Genomic DNA, 17,630 nt, shown 5'->3' on the forward strand with positions numbered 1-17,630 from the left:
GCGAGATATGCACCAGATCATTTCAAAGTTTGTAGGCCGAACAATACCAGCTGTCGTCAAAATGTTCAGACGAACGAGGCAAACTAGGTTTCTATACTCTGATTGTAAAATACAACTTTTGCTTAAGCACTGTTTAATTCCGTGGAGCTAGCACCCATCCTAAATACCCTGAACATCTCCTCGGCTAACCAGGACTGTGCAGGGAGAGACTGAGGGCGTGACAGCAGCACAGAGATAGATATAAAGGGCAGGGTGGAAGCAGCAAGTGCTGGAGGAATTGAGGTTTGACAGGAGATGAAAACAGAGAAATAAGATGTGTGTGTGTGTGTGTGTGTATGTATGTAGATATATATAAACAGAGAATGAGTAAGAAGGTGGGAGGCAAAGGCTAACCTTTTGACAGAGCTGGAGGCACAGAAAAGAAACAACATCAAGATGGAGAGGGCATGCCTCACAAGGAGAAGCTGTATAAGAGGAAGTAGGTGCAACTCTGAGAATAGTACATTGTTCTACTTGACTGTAAAATAGATTGAGGGGAGAGGGGGTGATGGAGACAGGTCGTGCAAAGGGGGAACGTGTGGAAGCAAAAGTTGAGTTGGGGGAATGTATTCAGTTTGATGACATTAAGTCAGATAAGTCAGGAAAAGAGGAGAAACCACATTAGACATGAGAGGGATAGAGGTGAGGGAGCAAAAAGGAGGTGAAGAGTTTGAGGAGGAGGGTGGTAGAGAAAAGGGGGAAAGAAGAAAAAGAGAGAGGAAGGTGAGGGGCAAGGAGAAGAAGAAGAAGAGAATTTGTCCTGGCACTCCAGAAAACGACTCCGTGGGTATAAAAATAATCTACGCTAGCCACCTGAGAGGCTGCGGAGTCACAGTGCGCCCTAGTTTAATTTAGACCAAAAGCATGTGACACGATTTTTACCACATTTTGTCCCACTTGAAGTGTTCTACTGTATTTGGAAGCCTGAAGAAGAAAAAACATGCATGCAGTGTCATTTGCTGCATAATTAAAAATGATTAATGTATAATTAGAATGACTGTAAATATGTTATCATAGTTTGTTCGCTTCACATCAAGGCAACAGTGGGAGAGGCTTGAAAACTATGTGCAAGAGTACACGTCAAGACAAATGTTTCTTGGCTCACACACTAGAAACACACAAATCAATAAGATAAAACCACAGACAAGACCGACGTGTAACTGATAACTGAGTCTACAAACACCCCGGTCACAATGTATCGCAGTAACACTCAGCTCAGCGGTGGGAAAGACGATGGATACCTGCTGTCCCCGTCTGTAGTTTGTGAGGTAACGTGGCGTTTCGAGGGTTATTCTCTACGAGGCTACTTCAACCTGTCTTCAAATATGGGGAAGTGTAAGTTGTTCTGGGACTCCGATACTCCTTCACATCTGCCGTACTTGACAAAGGTCTTAAATTACATGATTTTCGGTCTTAAAAAGTCTTAAATTCCACGTGTTAAAACCTGCAGAAACGCCGCCATTTTGGAGAGTGAGTTCACTTTGGGGCATTTTAGACTGATCTACTGCATCGTTTCATTTTCACCGCCTTGTCATATGCCACTTTGTGTCAGTTGTATAAAAAGTAAATCAAAAAAAGTTTTATGGTAACTGCTGTACCCCAGACTATCTCCTTTCCAATCAGCTGGGTCTCTGAAATACATTTGTGTGTCTGTGTGTGAGCTTTATTTGCACTCGCACAACATTCAGCTTTGAATATTCACATATTGTTGAATATTGGTAGTAAAATAACTTTTATAAGCACTTAAATTGTTCCAGGAGACAGATGTTTTCTGCCGGTTTGAATGGAGTCGAGCAGCTTGAAAAGAAAAGAGAAAAAGCTTGATCAGCTGCGCTCAGTTTCAAAAGAGTCTCGACTCTCTCAGAGAACACAGACAATTAATCCAACTCAAGCATCTAAAGCTTTTCTGTTTGTTAGATCTGAGCCGTAGTTAAAGCTCGTCTTTGTGCAACCAGCCTTGGGTCTCCCTAATATCTCATCTCTTACAGTATCACTGATGTCTGTGTTAAGTATAAAGGACAGTATTTTATTGCATTTAACTTGCCCTAATGTTTTCTAACTTTACTGTATTATATTAGAAATCTCTCTAACTGCAGACATGAGGCAGCTCGGTGGCTCTTGCTGCATTTCAGGATGTCTCGGCAGGTGACACCTCGCTTGTTTCAAACAGCGTAAATATTACAGAAGTGGTTTGACAGCTTACCTAACTGTCTCCGTGCGACCTGCCAGCTTTACTGCCTTTTGGAGCTCCTCGGAGCAGATTGAGCACCTATAGCATCCTTGACTGCTGCTTGTTCACCAGGCACGCCATGTCCTTCAGTTTATATGGCAGGGTTAGTTTGTCGTGTGCAGCCCGTGTCCAGATGCACTGAAAAACTTTTTGTTTCAAAACTGTTGAATCACAGTCGACTGTGTTGGCGACCTGCTCCTTAGTTCTCCTGACAGCTGAGTTAACTCGTAAAGACAGGTGACAGAGGTCACGGCTCTTTAGTATGCATTCTCGATGTGCAGATGAGTCTTTTTTTCATCACCTCCTCTCTTTTATTTTTACATCGCAGCCGCTCCTCTTGACCTCCTCTGTCGGTCTGCATAAATAGAACGCTATCAAAGTCATAATTATTGTCAGTCAGCGTGCGCAGGTTTATGCATGTGTCTTTGAGCTTTCCTATGTTTTTTAATCAAGTCATGAATATCAAGTGCTTTACCAGTGGGTGTCCGAGCAGCCAAATGAGACAGCGTATCACCATGTGAAGGACAGACTTTTGTAGTAATGGCTGCTGCACACTAGAGGTAATTGGGCTGATTTTAGACCTGATTTGCCCCTTCTGACAATCACGGGGGTGTTCGCTAGTGGAGGTCACTCAGTCTCGATTATCTGCCCAAATAATCCTGGAGTGCTTAATTCTAAATGCTACCGATTGAATTATAAATCATTTGTCCCAACCTGTCGTCAAAGTTTGTGACAATTGTATGCATCAGCAACACAATACCCGACCCGAGCCTGTCGGGATCCATTGGGACAAAATGGATGAGGCTGGGTTCGAACACTATATATATATATATATTATATTCTGGATCTTGTTTGGTTTGTTCATGGTGGATTGGGTTTCTTTTAAATTGTTTACACTGCACTTGCTTTGAATTGTGGAAAACATTGGGCTTTGTTGCGTTTGGCTCGGATTTGAGCAAAACATTGTGGCCAAAGCCACACTCCATTGAGCAGGTCCTTTTTCATCCACACAGGGTCCAGTGGTGTATGCTTAATGCCGTGTCATACTAGGAATGTACAGAACTGTTGAGGGGATTTTACCCTTTCACATTCATCTCAGCCCGTTCAAGTAGCAAGCACTTGTACTTGAAGAAGTGCAAAGTTATGGAAATATGTTTGGTACCCTGGTATTAAGATAACAAGGGGAATGCATTTGATTACGCTGTTATTTCTCACACCCCATGCCATAATTTAAGAAACAGGCAATTTGTTGAACCAACTGAGGGTAGAGGGGGTTATTGAAATTACAGATGCGGTAAACAACCCTCACATTTTGTCAAATGTGTGTTTGCAAAAAAAAAAAAAAGTTGAGAAATTGAATAATTTCTGCTAACAAGGGGAATGTAATTCATCTCCATACCCTCTTCAGCTGGCTGCTGATTGCAAGCACAGAGTGGCCTCAGCCTCCATACAAAATCACATAAAGTAGATGCACTCCAATGATTTTGATCAGATTTATCCCCACCGAGGCCATTCCAATCACATTAGAAATAAATTCACATGCCCCACTTTTCTTCCTCAGCCCTTTCCATTCAATTCTGCCTTGAAAAATTGGTTGGAATGCCACCTGATGGGTGACTTAATGCATATTGTGCTCCTTCTTTCAGCGATCGGAATAGAGTTTTTCAATTTAGTTTTAGGTAATGGTAATGTTCCCCTCGTTTAAAAGCCTTTTTTTAATATGTAATGCAATATAGGGCTGCTCAACAACGGGTATGTGAGCCAAACAACAACAAAGTCAAGCCAGGACACATAAAATTGTGCGGTCATATGAGCATGTCCTGTCCCTTGGCATCGAAGTCAAAAGGGTGGCATTGAATGTGGCCAAGTTGAAGTACATTATCTTGTTTTCTTATCCCTCTGTATTTCTCTGACAGCTTATACCCATCTATTTCTCTTTCTTTCCTCTGTTTATACTCATAAACAAACCACGCAAGTCATGGATTTAGTCATAAGCCTGTTTTGAACATTTGAAACACAACTGCTGTTAAACATGCAATGTCACACACGCACACACAGGGGACAGAGGCATACACGCTGTGCCGGTTGTAGCCAGCCAGCTCATTTGGAACAGCCTTCAGTCCTGTTCGGGTGAGATTAATTTTAGAGGCTGACTAATGTAATAATTGTCACAGCATGTTAGCAATTTTCAGTCCCATTCGAATCTCCTGTTTGTAATTTTGGTTCTCTCCCTTTGCACAAGTGTGTGTGTTATCGCAGTAGGAAAAATATCATTATCCAAAAATATCTCCCCTCCAAATGCAGGTAATGCCAGTCCGCTCTCATTCAACACCACTGGGTTTTGTTTTTGTAAATAGCTTCCGAGGGGAAGGTGTTCTTCCGCTGGTTTTATCACCCTGGAAGCACTTACAAAGCTTTTAGCTTCGTCCATGTCATCAAAATTTCTTTATTTTCTGTGAAATTTTCTTTATTTAATTTTTTTGAATTTCGGGAAATTGTGACTCATGGCCACAACCTCTGAGGCTGACTGGAAACCGTTTGCCGTAATTGTGCAGTAAAATATGCATTTCTTTCTCAGAAACAGTTTAAGCATTTACGGCACGCTCCCGTCGAAGTGCTTGTCAGACGGTCAAACAGGTCCCACGCACGCACCCACCGATTTTGATGTTGAGTTAAGGCAGAGTGTCAAGTTAGCTGTCTGTGTTTGCATCAGATGGGTCATTTAAAGGACGGTGGTGTAACTTTATGGTTCCCTGTGGTCTGTGTTCTCTTCCTGACTCTCTGTCTGTCTTTTAGCTCGATGGCTCCCCACAGTTTCAGACCATCACGCTCAGCCCCCGGCCCTCTCTGTCCTCTCCTGCTCTCTATCACTGTCCCCCTTTTCTCACGTTCACTCCCCCCTCCTCATTTTTCTCCTGTTATCTTGCCCCTCTTTTTATTTCTTTCCTGCGTTTATGCCCTTGAAGAGGTAATGACCATCTGTATGTCCGTCATTTTCCTTCCTCTCTTTCCTTCCCTTTTCTTCCCTCCTCCTCCTTGTGTCACTCTCTGTCCAATTTAGAATTAAGTTGAGTATTTTAATTAAAGCTGCTGGGTCTGGAGCCCAGCTATATTTATTAGATCCAGGCTCCCCATGAGCCAGTGTGTAGAGATCCTGTGGCAGCTTGGCTGTTGCACGGTTTAGCCATAAGGTCTGAAGATGACGAGGTTTTGGAACAACCAGGAACGACAGTGAAAATCAGGTTGGCCGACATAGATGTTTGCAGTTTTTGCTTCAGTAACTACTAAACAGAATTCATGTCAACTGATCCGACTTCATTTGTTCGGTGGATAAATGTGGCAGGCATAAACAGCTATCAAATTTTAATGAAATATATTTTTAGAACTCTATATAACAGCTTGTATTTTGCTGGGAAGCACTTTGTAACGTTTGTTTTGAAAGGTGCAATGAGAATAAAGTTACTTTTATGAGGATTATAATTCTCCTCCCTTATTCTGTCTCGGCTCCTCCTCTCCATCTTCGCCACAATAATGTCCCCTGACAGCACAAGGTCATTTTAAAGTGCTGTCCGCTTTAGGGTGCTGCCACAGGACACTCCAAGTTTATCTCAGATATGGAGAGAGGAGAGGAGATCACAGTCCTGCAGCATGCGCCATAAACAACTACATTACACGTACACACACACACACACACACTCATACACACACACACACACACACACACACACACACACACACACACACACACACACACACACACACCGAAAGATGAGTGACATATACACTCATAAATGCACATAAAACACTTGAAAACACATAAAGGATCCAGGGAATCACATACACACACACTCAAACAGCCTTGTGATGGTCCCTGATGAATCACAACTGGCTGCAGTGTCCTGAGTGATGCGTGACGCTGTGTCCTGCTTGTGTTTAGGATCCCGGCAGAGAGGAGGCCTTGTTGCAACAACTGAGGGAGAAAGACGAGCTGATTCTCCGACTCCAGAGTGAACTGGTAAGATCCACTTATTAAACACACACGATGTAATAACAGGCAGGTTTGGCTTCAAATGTGAACGTAATGTGCAAAACGTATAACTTACTTATGTGAGAGCTGGTATTAAAATGAGTGCACTGCCCGTTCTAAGCCTTTCTGTTTGGAACTGTTAGTTGGCCTGTGTTAAAGCCTCTTCAGAATTATTCATGGTCATTAATAAGTCCTACTCAAAGAGTTCTGCTATATACTGTCACTTTTCTATTGTTATGTGGAAAGCTTTTTATATTCAGTCTATCGTGTGAAGTTAGAAAACTTTGCATTCATCCAACCTGGTTTATCTACACTGAAGATTTTATAGTCAATGTTTTCCTTAAAATTAAACTGAATTAGTTTTTTGTGTGTGGCTCATATGTAAATTTGAATGATTTAAAACAAGACATGTCGAACCCTACTGACTGCTACAGAACACTGGTCGCCTGTTTTCAATTTTCAAATATTGATTGCATCATGTGTCCAAATCACTTTAAGCAAGTTAATAAGATGAACAGTTCCACTTACAGACAGGCAGACGTCAGTGGAATTAGTATGTAGATGTTTAGTATATCGGTATAATGGCAGTGACATCTTACATTATAGATCAAGTTGTCTTGTCAGAAAGAAATGATAGTTAATTCTGAAAGATTGCTAGGACTGGAAAAACATATAAATATAGCAAATAATAATAATAAAAAGAAATGAACAGCTCCCTTCTGACCTCCAACTAGAAAGCTGGTCCCATCGCTGCTTTACCAGCCTGAAGATTGACGCTCAGATGATGATCGTGATTCAGTTTTGCGTGTACAGGATTTAAAAGTTATGGGAAATTTACAGTTGAGCAAAACTTTTTTCCAAAATATTTCAAAGTGTTTGTAACTCATAAGAGAAGCAATTTATATCATTACATTGAGAAATGGAGTGTCTGCTTATCTAATTTGATCTGTCACAGATTCTTTCTCTCGGTCTCTGTTCTTTTAAATTTTGAGATGAATATTTAAAGCAGCTTGAATGTTTTTAAATTATTTGCTTTATGGATATGAATTAAAGACTAATTGCCTTTGAAGCATGAATCTTTTCATTCCCTTTCAAGCCTTAAAATGTCTTCTTCTTTAGAAAGGTTGAAAAACATACCAAAGAGCTGCAAAGTTTCACTTTGTGTTGAAGTAGCTTTGTGAGTTTTCTTCACTCTTGTGATCTTGTGATATGTGAGGCTTCATACAGCACAGAGTGGAGTGAAAGTGAAGACTGACATCAGTAAGAGAGAGGAAATAAATGTGAGAATAGTTTTATGGTTCAATATCACATGGCATGGCACCATGGAGCCTATCTTTTCCGTCTTTGTTTAGGTAAACTGCTTGTTCCCTCTATCTAGATGTGATAGCAACATTATTGGGACTCCAGTCCAGCCAAGAGAGAAGTATTATTGTTTTGAAAATTGCCTCTAATGTGGTTCGATATTCTGATATTTGAAACTGCCACAACATACTCATTAAATACATAGATTTATATTTTGTGTTTGTTTCCTCCCTTTTGGAAACTCGTTTATGGCATCATCTGCAAAAACGCTCAATATGGCAACATTTTTCATAGTTAGAAAACTCATCACATTTTTTATTTGTCACCTGTTCTATCAAGTTGAAGTAATGCACACATTCTGCGAGCCCTCAGCAGGATAATGTGCCAGTGTTAGTGGCAGCAGTTAGGGAGATGTCAGTCTAACCCACTGGCTTGAGTCTCATTTGGCATCTGTTTGTTTGATCACTCCTCTTTTCTCTCCTCTCTTGTCTTCTCTCCCTTTTCTCTGTCTTCCCGGTCTTTCGTTTTAATTAATATACACAGCAGCTTCTAATAAGACATAATAGGCTCGGTGGTGATAAATACCTCCGTATCCTGGGGTTTTGAAAATAGCGTCGGTGTCTTGTTTCATTACCGACATGAGACAATGTTCCACATTTTGCACATGTACAGTATATTAAACACCTGTCCAGCACTGCTGTCTGTGTGGTTGAAGGTGCTATGAAAGTGATGACAGATGTTTTTGTAAACAAGGTTATTTGTCAAAGAAATAAGCTGTCAAAAAAACAACAACAAATACTTAGGAACAATCACAATCGTGCATCATGCTACGGTTTCATACGTCACCTGACAGCTCCCCATCGGAAGGTAGTATTTGAAAAAACAGATGGTGAGCGTGAACGAGTTGGTGCTTGCACTCAAGTTTTATATTTCTTGTTAAAAAAAAGTTGTTATTGTTGCAAAAGTGGAGGCAATACAACTGGACCTTGTGTCATATAATGTGTGAAAATAATAAACTTTATCTAAATGAAGCTAAAAATGCTTCACAACAAAACTAGCAAAGCCTTGATTGACGGCCTTATAATGGGATTTTTAATCAGCTGGTCCTTTAAATACCGTAAACCACAGGAAAACATTTAGAAGATTTAATGTTATTAAAAGTTGGAGACAGCCCAATGTAATAATTTTACATTTAATTAACTTTTCACTGGAGTTAAAAACACTTGAAAATCCGAATGAGCAGACTAGAAGTTAGAGGAGATCGGAGCCTTTTTAGGGTGATAGTATTTCATCCTGGCAGACTGAGGCTAAGGTTGATTGATTTGTGTGGAGGCTGCTAGAGTTTATATATTTTTAGCTGTGACAAAGGCTCACGATTGTCAACAGATTATAGTGTTGTGATCAAGAAGGTTACCGAGCAGAATTTATTTCCCATAACTGCATCAGGGACTTTGATAGGTACTTGGGCTGTTGCACTAAATTATTGATTTAAAACAAACAGCTTTATAGCAGTGTTTGTACATATACTTTATTGTTCCAGTTGGAGGACTGTCAGAAATGTGTCACCGTGTGCACGTACGCTCACCGAAGTTCTTGCTATCTGTTAACCTCTCTCTGTTTCTGAGATGGGCAACAGGAGAAACATCAGGAGAGTTAATTAACACGGACATCCATGAAATAACTTTTAATGGAAGTCTCATCTCACTTACCACTTAAATTATATTAGCTATTATAATTGTATGCACATAAAATCGAATGTGTTACACAGTCATGTTTTGCTCACCCAAGTATGAGGGAGGAAGAGTCTTAAACACACATTTCAATATAACGCAGTCAGATGCATCACCACCAATAACTCACCTCCTCTATGTCAGTGTCAGTCAAACCTGAACATCACCTTCTTTGTAAAGGTAAATTCATGTCTGTCTGCCCCTAAAGTTCCCAAAGGCAATATATTTATGCCTCTGCGTCTGCAACGGCTGTAGCCGGAGGCATTTTGTTTTTAGGTTGTCCGTGCGTCTGTCTTCTTGTGAACACAAAATCTCAGGAGCGCACTGAGAGACTGTCTTCTAATTTGGATCAAGATGAAGATGTTCAAACTTTGTGAAAGTGATTTATCAGGAAGGTCTGGGGGGTATTTCACCGTATCAGGCACAAACATCCATTTAACTCAAGGTTGACCTGATTAGAATTGGCTGGTCAAAGGTCACTGACCTAAATTTTTCATTTTTATTTATTTTGTGTTATTGGTCAATTTCAAACATTACCTCACAATTATAATTGTATAGCCAAAAAGTCAAAGGTCAAATTTGCTGTGACATTGAAAAGTTCCACAAAAACACATGAATTCTTACTTTCAGATGATTGTTCACACATGATAACGCAATTATGAATATTATATCAAATGTCTGCCGAGAGATATTCTCCTTTAATTTGTGTTTCAAGCTTTCACATCTTTTCTTTCTTTCTCTCTATTTCTTTCTATCTCTCTTTCTCTCTCAATTTCTCCCATACGTTGACACAGTAAAGCCACCAACTGACTGAGCAATTATTTATTTTATTTTAATTTATTTTTGTCATTTTCTCTTTCCTGCCACATCACACGTGGCTCCATCAATCAGTCTTTAGGGCGTTTGGTTGCTTGTGCATAAACAAACACTCACATATGCTGATAAGCTTTGACAGTGTGTGTGTGTGTGTGTGTGTGTGTGTGTGTGTGTGCGTGTGTGCGCATATTCGTCTGTTTGTCACATCTCTCTGACAGGGATGTTCTGGTTCCTGCCGCCAGCTGGATCTGATTCCCAGACATATACCGCTTGGCTGTGTGTGTGTGTGTGTGTGTGTGTGTGTGTGTGTGTGTGTGTGTGTGTGTGTGTGTGTGTGTGTGTGTGTGTGTGTGTGTGTGTGTGTGTGTGTGTGTGTGTGTGTGTGTGTGTGTGTGTGTGTGTGTGTGTGTGTGTGCTTTAAACTGCAAAAAGTCTGCATACATCTACTTGTGTGTGTATATCAATAAATTGTCCAAGACAAGGCTGTATCCTTGCTGCTGCCTAACCTTATTTTTTATCTGCACTGTGTGTCCTTGAAACAAAGGTCATTCTGTCAAATTTATGAAGATGTGCATTTTGGGGGCATGTTGTGCTTATAAACACTGGTGAAGGTGTACAGGCGTCTCTGTCGGTGCCAGTCCAGGATGGAAAGCTTGCCTGCTGCAGCTGAGTTAAAGTGCAGCACTTTGAAGGAAAGGGCAGCTCATAGCCGGTGCTCTCCTGCTCTGCCTCCGTCTGTAAATCTGCCAGTGAAAACCTATTAATTATCTCCTAGAAGGACCTGCTCGCTGGCCGGCCATCACTAGCTGTCACTTTTTATGAGATCTCTCCTCTCTCTGCTGGTGCATTTTGTCGAAGAAGTGTGCTCCAACTGCAACATTTAACTGCGGAAAGCCTCCTCTTGCTTTCTGTGCAGTCACGGGCATGACTAATGAAAACAGATCTGATCCGTCGGCTCACTCTTGCTGGATTTGAGCAGGACAGTGTAGTCTCGAGCTGCATCATAAATTACCCTTCATTCCTTCCCTAATTTGGTTGATTAATTTTAATCAAGGTTAATGAATTTCTCAATATTTCATAGCCACTGCAACTTTCAATCCGCTCTGTCCCCCCCACCCCCTCTGAGCCGTGAGCGGCGTCGGGTGAGCGTGTCAGAATGATTAGTGACATCGTCATAAACTGCTCCTGGTGGAAATGGTCGCTACGGGTTCCACTTGTTCAGAGGACTTGCAACCTGCCTTTTCAAAATAATCACAGAGGCAGAACTCGGCCATTTCCTGGTCAAGGTAAAAGGGCTGTTTGAAAGGAAAGGGCCGACGCTTTTCTCTCTACACCTCGGTCTGTAAATCTGCCAGAGGAAAGCTATTAATTATCTCCTAGAAGGACCTTTCTAGGAGGCTGGCCAGCACTAGCTGTCACTTTTTATGAATTCTTCTCTACTGGTGCACTTTGAGGATGGCCCCTGCTCCAGGATTTGGCCGTAGAAAAGTTCTCCTGCAATTCAGCCCCGTTTTATGACCTCTCTGATTTCCAGGAGAGACAGGCGAAGGGGGGAAAAAATGTATTTCTGGGCTGTTGAGGTTGTTTAGAGTTGCAGTTTTTTTTTTCTGGCTGGATAGCTAAGCATGGAAGGCAACTGTACACAAAGTGTTACAATGGGAGCCAAGGCATGAGTCTGCCGGGAGAGCATTTAGTTGTTCTTTTTTGTTTTTATGTTTGATGTCCTTTTTTCTGAGATTTTGGACACAGCTGACTCTGTGTGTGTGTGTGTGTGTGTGTGTGTGTGTGTGTGTGTGTGTGTGTGTGTGTGTGTGTGTGTGTGTGTGTGTGTGTGTGTGTGTGTGTGTGTGTGTGTGTGTGTGTGTGTGTGTGTGTGTGTGTGCGTGCGTGCGCGTGTGTGTGTGTCTTTGTTTGTTTGTTTGTTTTGTATGCAGGAGAATGCCAAAGCTGCCCTGAAGATGAAAGACCGCCAAATGACTGACCGCGTAACACAGACCGAGCACATGGGGCCAGAGGTGAGAAACACACAGACCACGCAAACGCTTTCTTTTGCTCTGTCGGACACAAACGCAACAAAAAAAACTGTGCACTACATTTCTAAGCACTGAAAATAGACTTTATTTAAGGATGGCTGAAGCTGTAAGAGTGAATATCACGAGATGAGGCTCAGTTTTATTACAAGATTTTCACTTCTTCCCTCTCTGTCCTTCTGCTTTGTGATTATACATTTTATGCCGAGCCGCAGCAGCCATCTCTCACTTAAATAATCCTTCTTATTCTCTCTAAAGATTGTCTACTGCAGTAACGTTGATATTTCCGTCCACTACCTGCTCGGAGAGAGCGCTGCGCTGCTTCCTACCTGTCTGCCTGCCGAACGCCCTCGGTTGACATGGCCTCTTTGGCATCACCGAGGGGCTGACAGTATGGGAGCGAAGCAGACTTAATGGATGACTGTCTATAAATGGCTGCCTGTAACGGAAACGGGAGCAGAGTTCTGCGGTCTGTTTCTTTGTTTCTCTTTTTCGCTCTTTCAAAACACTTCTTTTCATCTCCTCTTTCGCTCCAGAGTTTCTTTCGTACCTTTAATCCCGCCGCACGTAAAGTTGGCACGAGTTATTGTCGGAGGGGGGAAAGCTGTGTCATTGTGTGAGCGAGTGGGTGCACATTACCCACACTAATACGTAAAATACACACACAACAGATAATGTTTGACTTTACTCATACAATGTCAACTGCATAATTAATGCATGACTTGCACATAACAAAAATATAACTTTCCCTTGATTTTCACGTATATGCCGCAGAGCACCCGATAAGTTCACTGCTCGGAACTTTAGTAAGAGGCTACACAGAGAACTTTCATTATGATATTTTGTCAAACATTTTTTCACTTGCAGAGATTTAGACAAAGAATTACATTTTAGTGATTATTATTCAAGTCCAATAACCATTAAATACCCATAGAGAAAATCTTATGGGGCAAAGAACAGTGAAGTGCTCCATGCACCAAAATGATCCACTTTTGGTTCTGTGTCTGGAGGTGCACATTAAACAGTGGGTGCACATATTAATCATGGATATGATAGAACCTGGTACAATTATGGCCAATCACATCGGCTTTTTCCCATCAGAGTGCTCTCCTTGTTTAAATGTATAATTTCCTGAGTGGACTCGCATGCTGTAACTGTAAGATTAACCGAACACGATTATGCCTGTTGCACACAAGAGGATTTTCAAATCTGATTTTAGAAACGTGGGGAAACCACACACATTTTGAATCTTTGACTTGTCAGAATTCACACACCAGACAATCCAGTCGACACGCAGGACCTCACACTTGGTTTCTGAGTGGCGAGTTATGAGACTTGGGAACTCACAGAAACCAGTGTGATCAAACGTGACTTCAGAATAGACACAAACATGGAGGCACCTGGTACGGTAAATAAAACCACAGGTTCTAAACACAGGTACACATTGTCGGGTTACACTTCCCAGTCAGCTCGCTCTCAATGGCTATTGTGGGTCTCTGCTCACTCGCTTAATCGCTGTCCCTTTCATACTACACAAAAGTGTCTGATATTTATGAATCAAAATCTGGGAGGCTCCGATTCAGTCTGTGACATTAAGATTATGTCTGTAAATCCCTCACACTATCATGACCATTCCACCAGATAATCTGGTCAGATCGGTCTCAAATCGGCATCGCTCCCTGGATCTGAATCAGACCGGGAATCTGTCTGATTATCCTCTAGTGTGCAGGAGGGATTATTCATAATCCCAGTAATGATTTTTGCTTCACCACATCATGTTGTACGTTGACGTCACAGGTCAGGAAACAAGAGTATGAACAACTGTCTCATGTGCCTCCTCTGACATAGAGTGGAAAAAAAGAGAGGGTTTTATTATCTTCTTTATTATCTCTTCCATCTAAGTGAACTTCACTTGTCCAGTTTATTTTGACAGTGTCATTGGCTCCTATCGTGATTTTTACTCTTTAATCTTGCAGTGTGTGCGGAATATCAAAGAGTTTGTGTGGTTATTTGATGATTTTATTATTCACAGTGGATCTGGTGTTAATATGCTTTAACAGTGAGAGACTACAGATGGAACACATACCTGCTGCGCTGAGCTACAGCAATAAATAGGGAGGTAATCGGCTGAATGGCTCGGCCGTCATGCGACTTACTGTTAATAAAAATAGACCTACATTTTGATTATTAATACTTGCATCTTTAAGTCTTTGAATATTACAGACATGCAATACATGCATGTTTGTAATATTCAAAGACTGTAACACAAATGTGTAACAGACAAGGAAAAAAACACAAAGGAACATTGTAGGTTTATGTGATTTAAAAAATGTATGTGTACATTTTGTGTCCTGCAACTAAAATAATACAGATGTAGTTTCCGCACTCCTGTCCAGGTCTACAGTCTGTAGACGGCAAGAGAATGGACTGAATGGACACAGAAATTGCAGTGGTGGATTGTTAGCAACACTCCCTCTACTTTGGTGATTTGTTGGGCTATTTTTTGTTTTTTTTGCGCTGAACAGTGAGTCACCAAAACAGGTGCTAGCAAGAAAAAAAAACTGTTTGCGCCTCAGAATAATTCCACTTTGTTCGCTGTGCAAATTTGTATGCATGCCCATGTGTTTGTCTTTGTCTGAGTGTCTGCTCTTATGCAAGTGTGTGTGTGTGTGTGTGTGTGTGTGTGTGTGTGTGTGTGTGTGTGTGTGTGTGTGTGTGTGTGTGTGTGTGTGTGTGTGTGTGTGTGTGTGTGTGTGTGTGTGTGTGTGTGTGTGTGTGTGTGTGTGTGTGTTGTGAAACAGCCATTAGTCCTGGCCTTGGACAGTAAAGCCAATAAAAACGCTGTAGAAAGTGTCAAAGTAACTTCAGGCAAACTGGTTGCATTTAGGCCCCAGACAGTATAATTAACTTATTAATGTGATGGTTTATGTGTTTTGCGTTTTCATGCCTCATGTGGCATAATTTGCACATTTGTGTGATGAGGCCCTCAACAGAGCTCTACTTTGGTTGATCAGTTACTTACTTACTTTTTGTCCAGACCATAGGCTGTATATTAAGATGGGCGACACGTCTCCACCTCCTCCAGTTCTACAAGAATAATGCCAAAATATCCCAGATACGAGTGCTGCCATCTTGCTTTTTTGATGTCATTTGGAAGTCTGTGCAGTAGTTATTGCAGTGTAGAGCCACGTCGACAAGGTCCTGCCTATACGCCCGCTCGACCAATCAATCAGCTTTCAATCATGACGTTTCACCACGTTATTATAACATCATACAACTTAAAAAAACAAACTTAAAAATGTATAACCTGAACTAACACGTGTTATAAAAACAACCATAAATGACAGAAACCATCAATGTCCCATCCAATAACATGGAAGAGGATGGATTTGTGACCTATACAGCAGCCAGCCACCAGGGGGCGATCCAGATTGTTTGGCTTTGCTTTTGGAGAGGATATTGCCCATTTACATTATGGCCCAGTCATTTTTCTCTGAACAAAATTAAATGTGTTTTGAGAGATTACATAATTTTAATTTGTTTGATAACCTCAGTACTGGTGGGTTTTTTCTGACATTCTGAGTAATGTTAATTAAATTAATTAAAAGTCATTTAAGTCAATCACCTTGATTTCACTCACCAGGAGGGTAGTGAGTCAGACGCTATTTCTTTTTTCTTATGGTACAATGTGATGTCAGATTTTATCTCTGCAGATTCACATGGTGATATATCCTCTAAGGTGAAGTGGTTTGATTAACTGGCAGATAATCATTTAAATTGAAGTTGTTCCACTAAGTGTCTCATCTACTACCGGAAAAGTGATATTAATATTCCATATATACTGTATGGGCTGTTTGGCATAGCCACATATTACACATTGTGCGACAGTCAAAAAAGTCTTGTTTTATATTATACTCTGTTGTTTGTTTTGTTGTGTCATGAATCAATATGGTAAAACATTTGTCATTATTTGGATGACGCCTGGTTTCCACATCAGTACCATTTTAAACACGGAACGTTGAGGATGAAAATTAGGTGCCATACATGTAGACGTCGACAAAGATGTCAACTTGGAAAGATAACGAGATTCCACAGCTTTTGGTGATTAGAGCCGACACCGGTGTCCACATGCTGTAAACAAAAAGACGTGCTTTCCGCTGCGAAATCAATATTTTATGTCCTTCATGCTCTACCCAGACTTCACCCCATGCCTGAATGTTGTCTAATGAACATTGACTGTGAAAGGCAAACTGAAGACGAGCACAGGGTCATTTAGAGGACCAGCCAAGACAAAACAAGGGGCTTGTACCTAAAAGAGGGGCTGGTCTGCCGCATTGGACATGGTTTAGGTAAATATAATCTGACATGGACCAGAGAACTACATTGCAACTAATGCAATAGACTGGTCTAACCTCCCTGACCACCTACAGAACAATCTTGTCAAACAGTACGGACGAAGTCCACGGAGTCGCAAAAGTACAGTTGAGTGCTCAAAACAAAGTCCAAACTCAGACTTTGGCCTGCGGCGCGCCATATGGCCAAAAATCACGAAGATGGAAGGAGGTAACAGCTGCCGTTGCTGCAGCTTACATCTGCAGAAGACTTGACCCCAATTTACACCGATAAAAAAAGAAAGTTACTTCTCCTGAGTAACAATATTTGAATTTGTGTGGATATGAAATGACCTCTGTCAGGATTAGAGATTTTAGTCTTATAGCACAGACCCGCCATATATCCAGTACTGGTCTGTTAAGAAGAAGTAGGTCAATAGAGAGTGTTGGGGCATTTGTCAGAGGGATGGTCGTGTTTCTAAACTCATGTATTAGGTGGTGTCTTGTCGGCACCACATGCGGTAACCTTATCATCTTAATACAGTAAGTCCAGCTTTTGTATATCCAGCCACCGTATTGCAATGCTGTCTATTATAAGACCAGTACCTAGCTATTGAGTCCTCCATATGCTCAGGGCCCTTGAGTAGATGGGCTCTTAATGAGAGGAGCAGCTGGCTGCCCGCTAGCAAGCTAGGCTAGCAGCACAGGTGACTTAACTCAGCAGTAGCTCAGAGCTTGGCCCCCCATGTTTGCATGCCTGTGTGTGTTAGGGGCTGAGTGTGTGTTCATGTGTGTTTAGGAGATGCTGCGGCATGGAACAGGCCTAAATAGGTTAGCTACCCCAGTGCATTGAGGACAGTCGGCTAGCAACAGAAAGTGTGTCTACAAGTGGGGCAGCTATTTCTACTGCCTCTGCCACTTCATTAGCTCGACCATCTTACTCATCCTCTCTCCCTCTTTTCTGGAACATCCTCCTACTTTACCTCACTTCTCCTTCTCTCCAACGTGTTCTCCTTCCCTCTTGCAGAAAGTGCAGAAGTTCTTTTCAGGAACTCTCCTCTCCTCTCCTCTCCTCTCCTCTCCTCTCCTCTCCTATCTGGTTTCCAGGGCTCCAGGTATCCATCA

At 41.6% G+C, this 17,630-nt stretch overlaps 1 protein-coding gene across 2 annotated transcripts in view; it reads left to right on the forward strand.

Moving 5' to 3' along the window:
- ccser1 (coiled-coil serine-rich protein 1) overlaps positions 1-17,630 on the forward strand; it is a 112,889-nt gene that overhangs the window by 43,650 nt on the left and 51,609 nt on the right. For both annotated transcript variants that reach the window (XM_035165991.2, XM_035165990.2), the window contains exons 9-10: positions 6,207-6,284; positions 12,079-12,159. In XM_035165991.2, coding sequence (XP_035021882.1) covers positions 6,207-6,284; positions 12,079-12,159 — 159 coding nt within the window. The remainder of the gene's footprint in view (positions 1-6,206; positions 6,285-12,078; positions 12,160-17,630) is intronic.

Source organism: Hippoglossus stenolepis, chromosome 9, assembly GCF_022539355.2.
Source record: "Hippoglossus stenolepis isolate QCI-W04-F060 chromosome 9, HSTE1.2, whole genome shotgun sequence".
NCBI lineage: Eukaryota > Metazoa > Chordata > Actinopteri > Pleuronectiformes > Pleuronectidae > Hippoglossus > Hippoglossus stenolepis.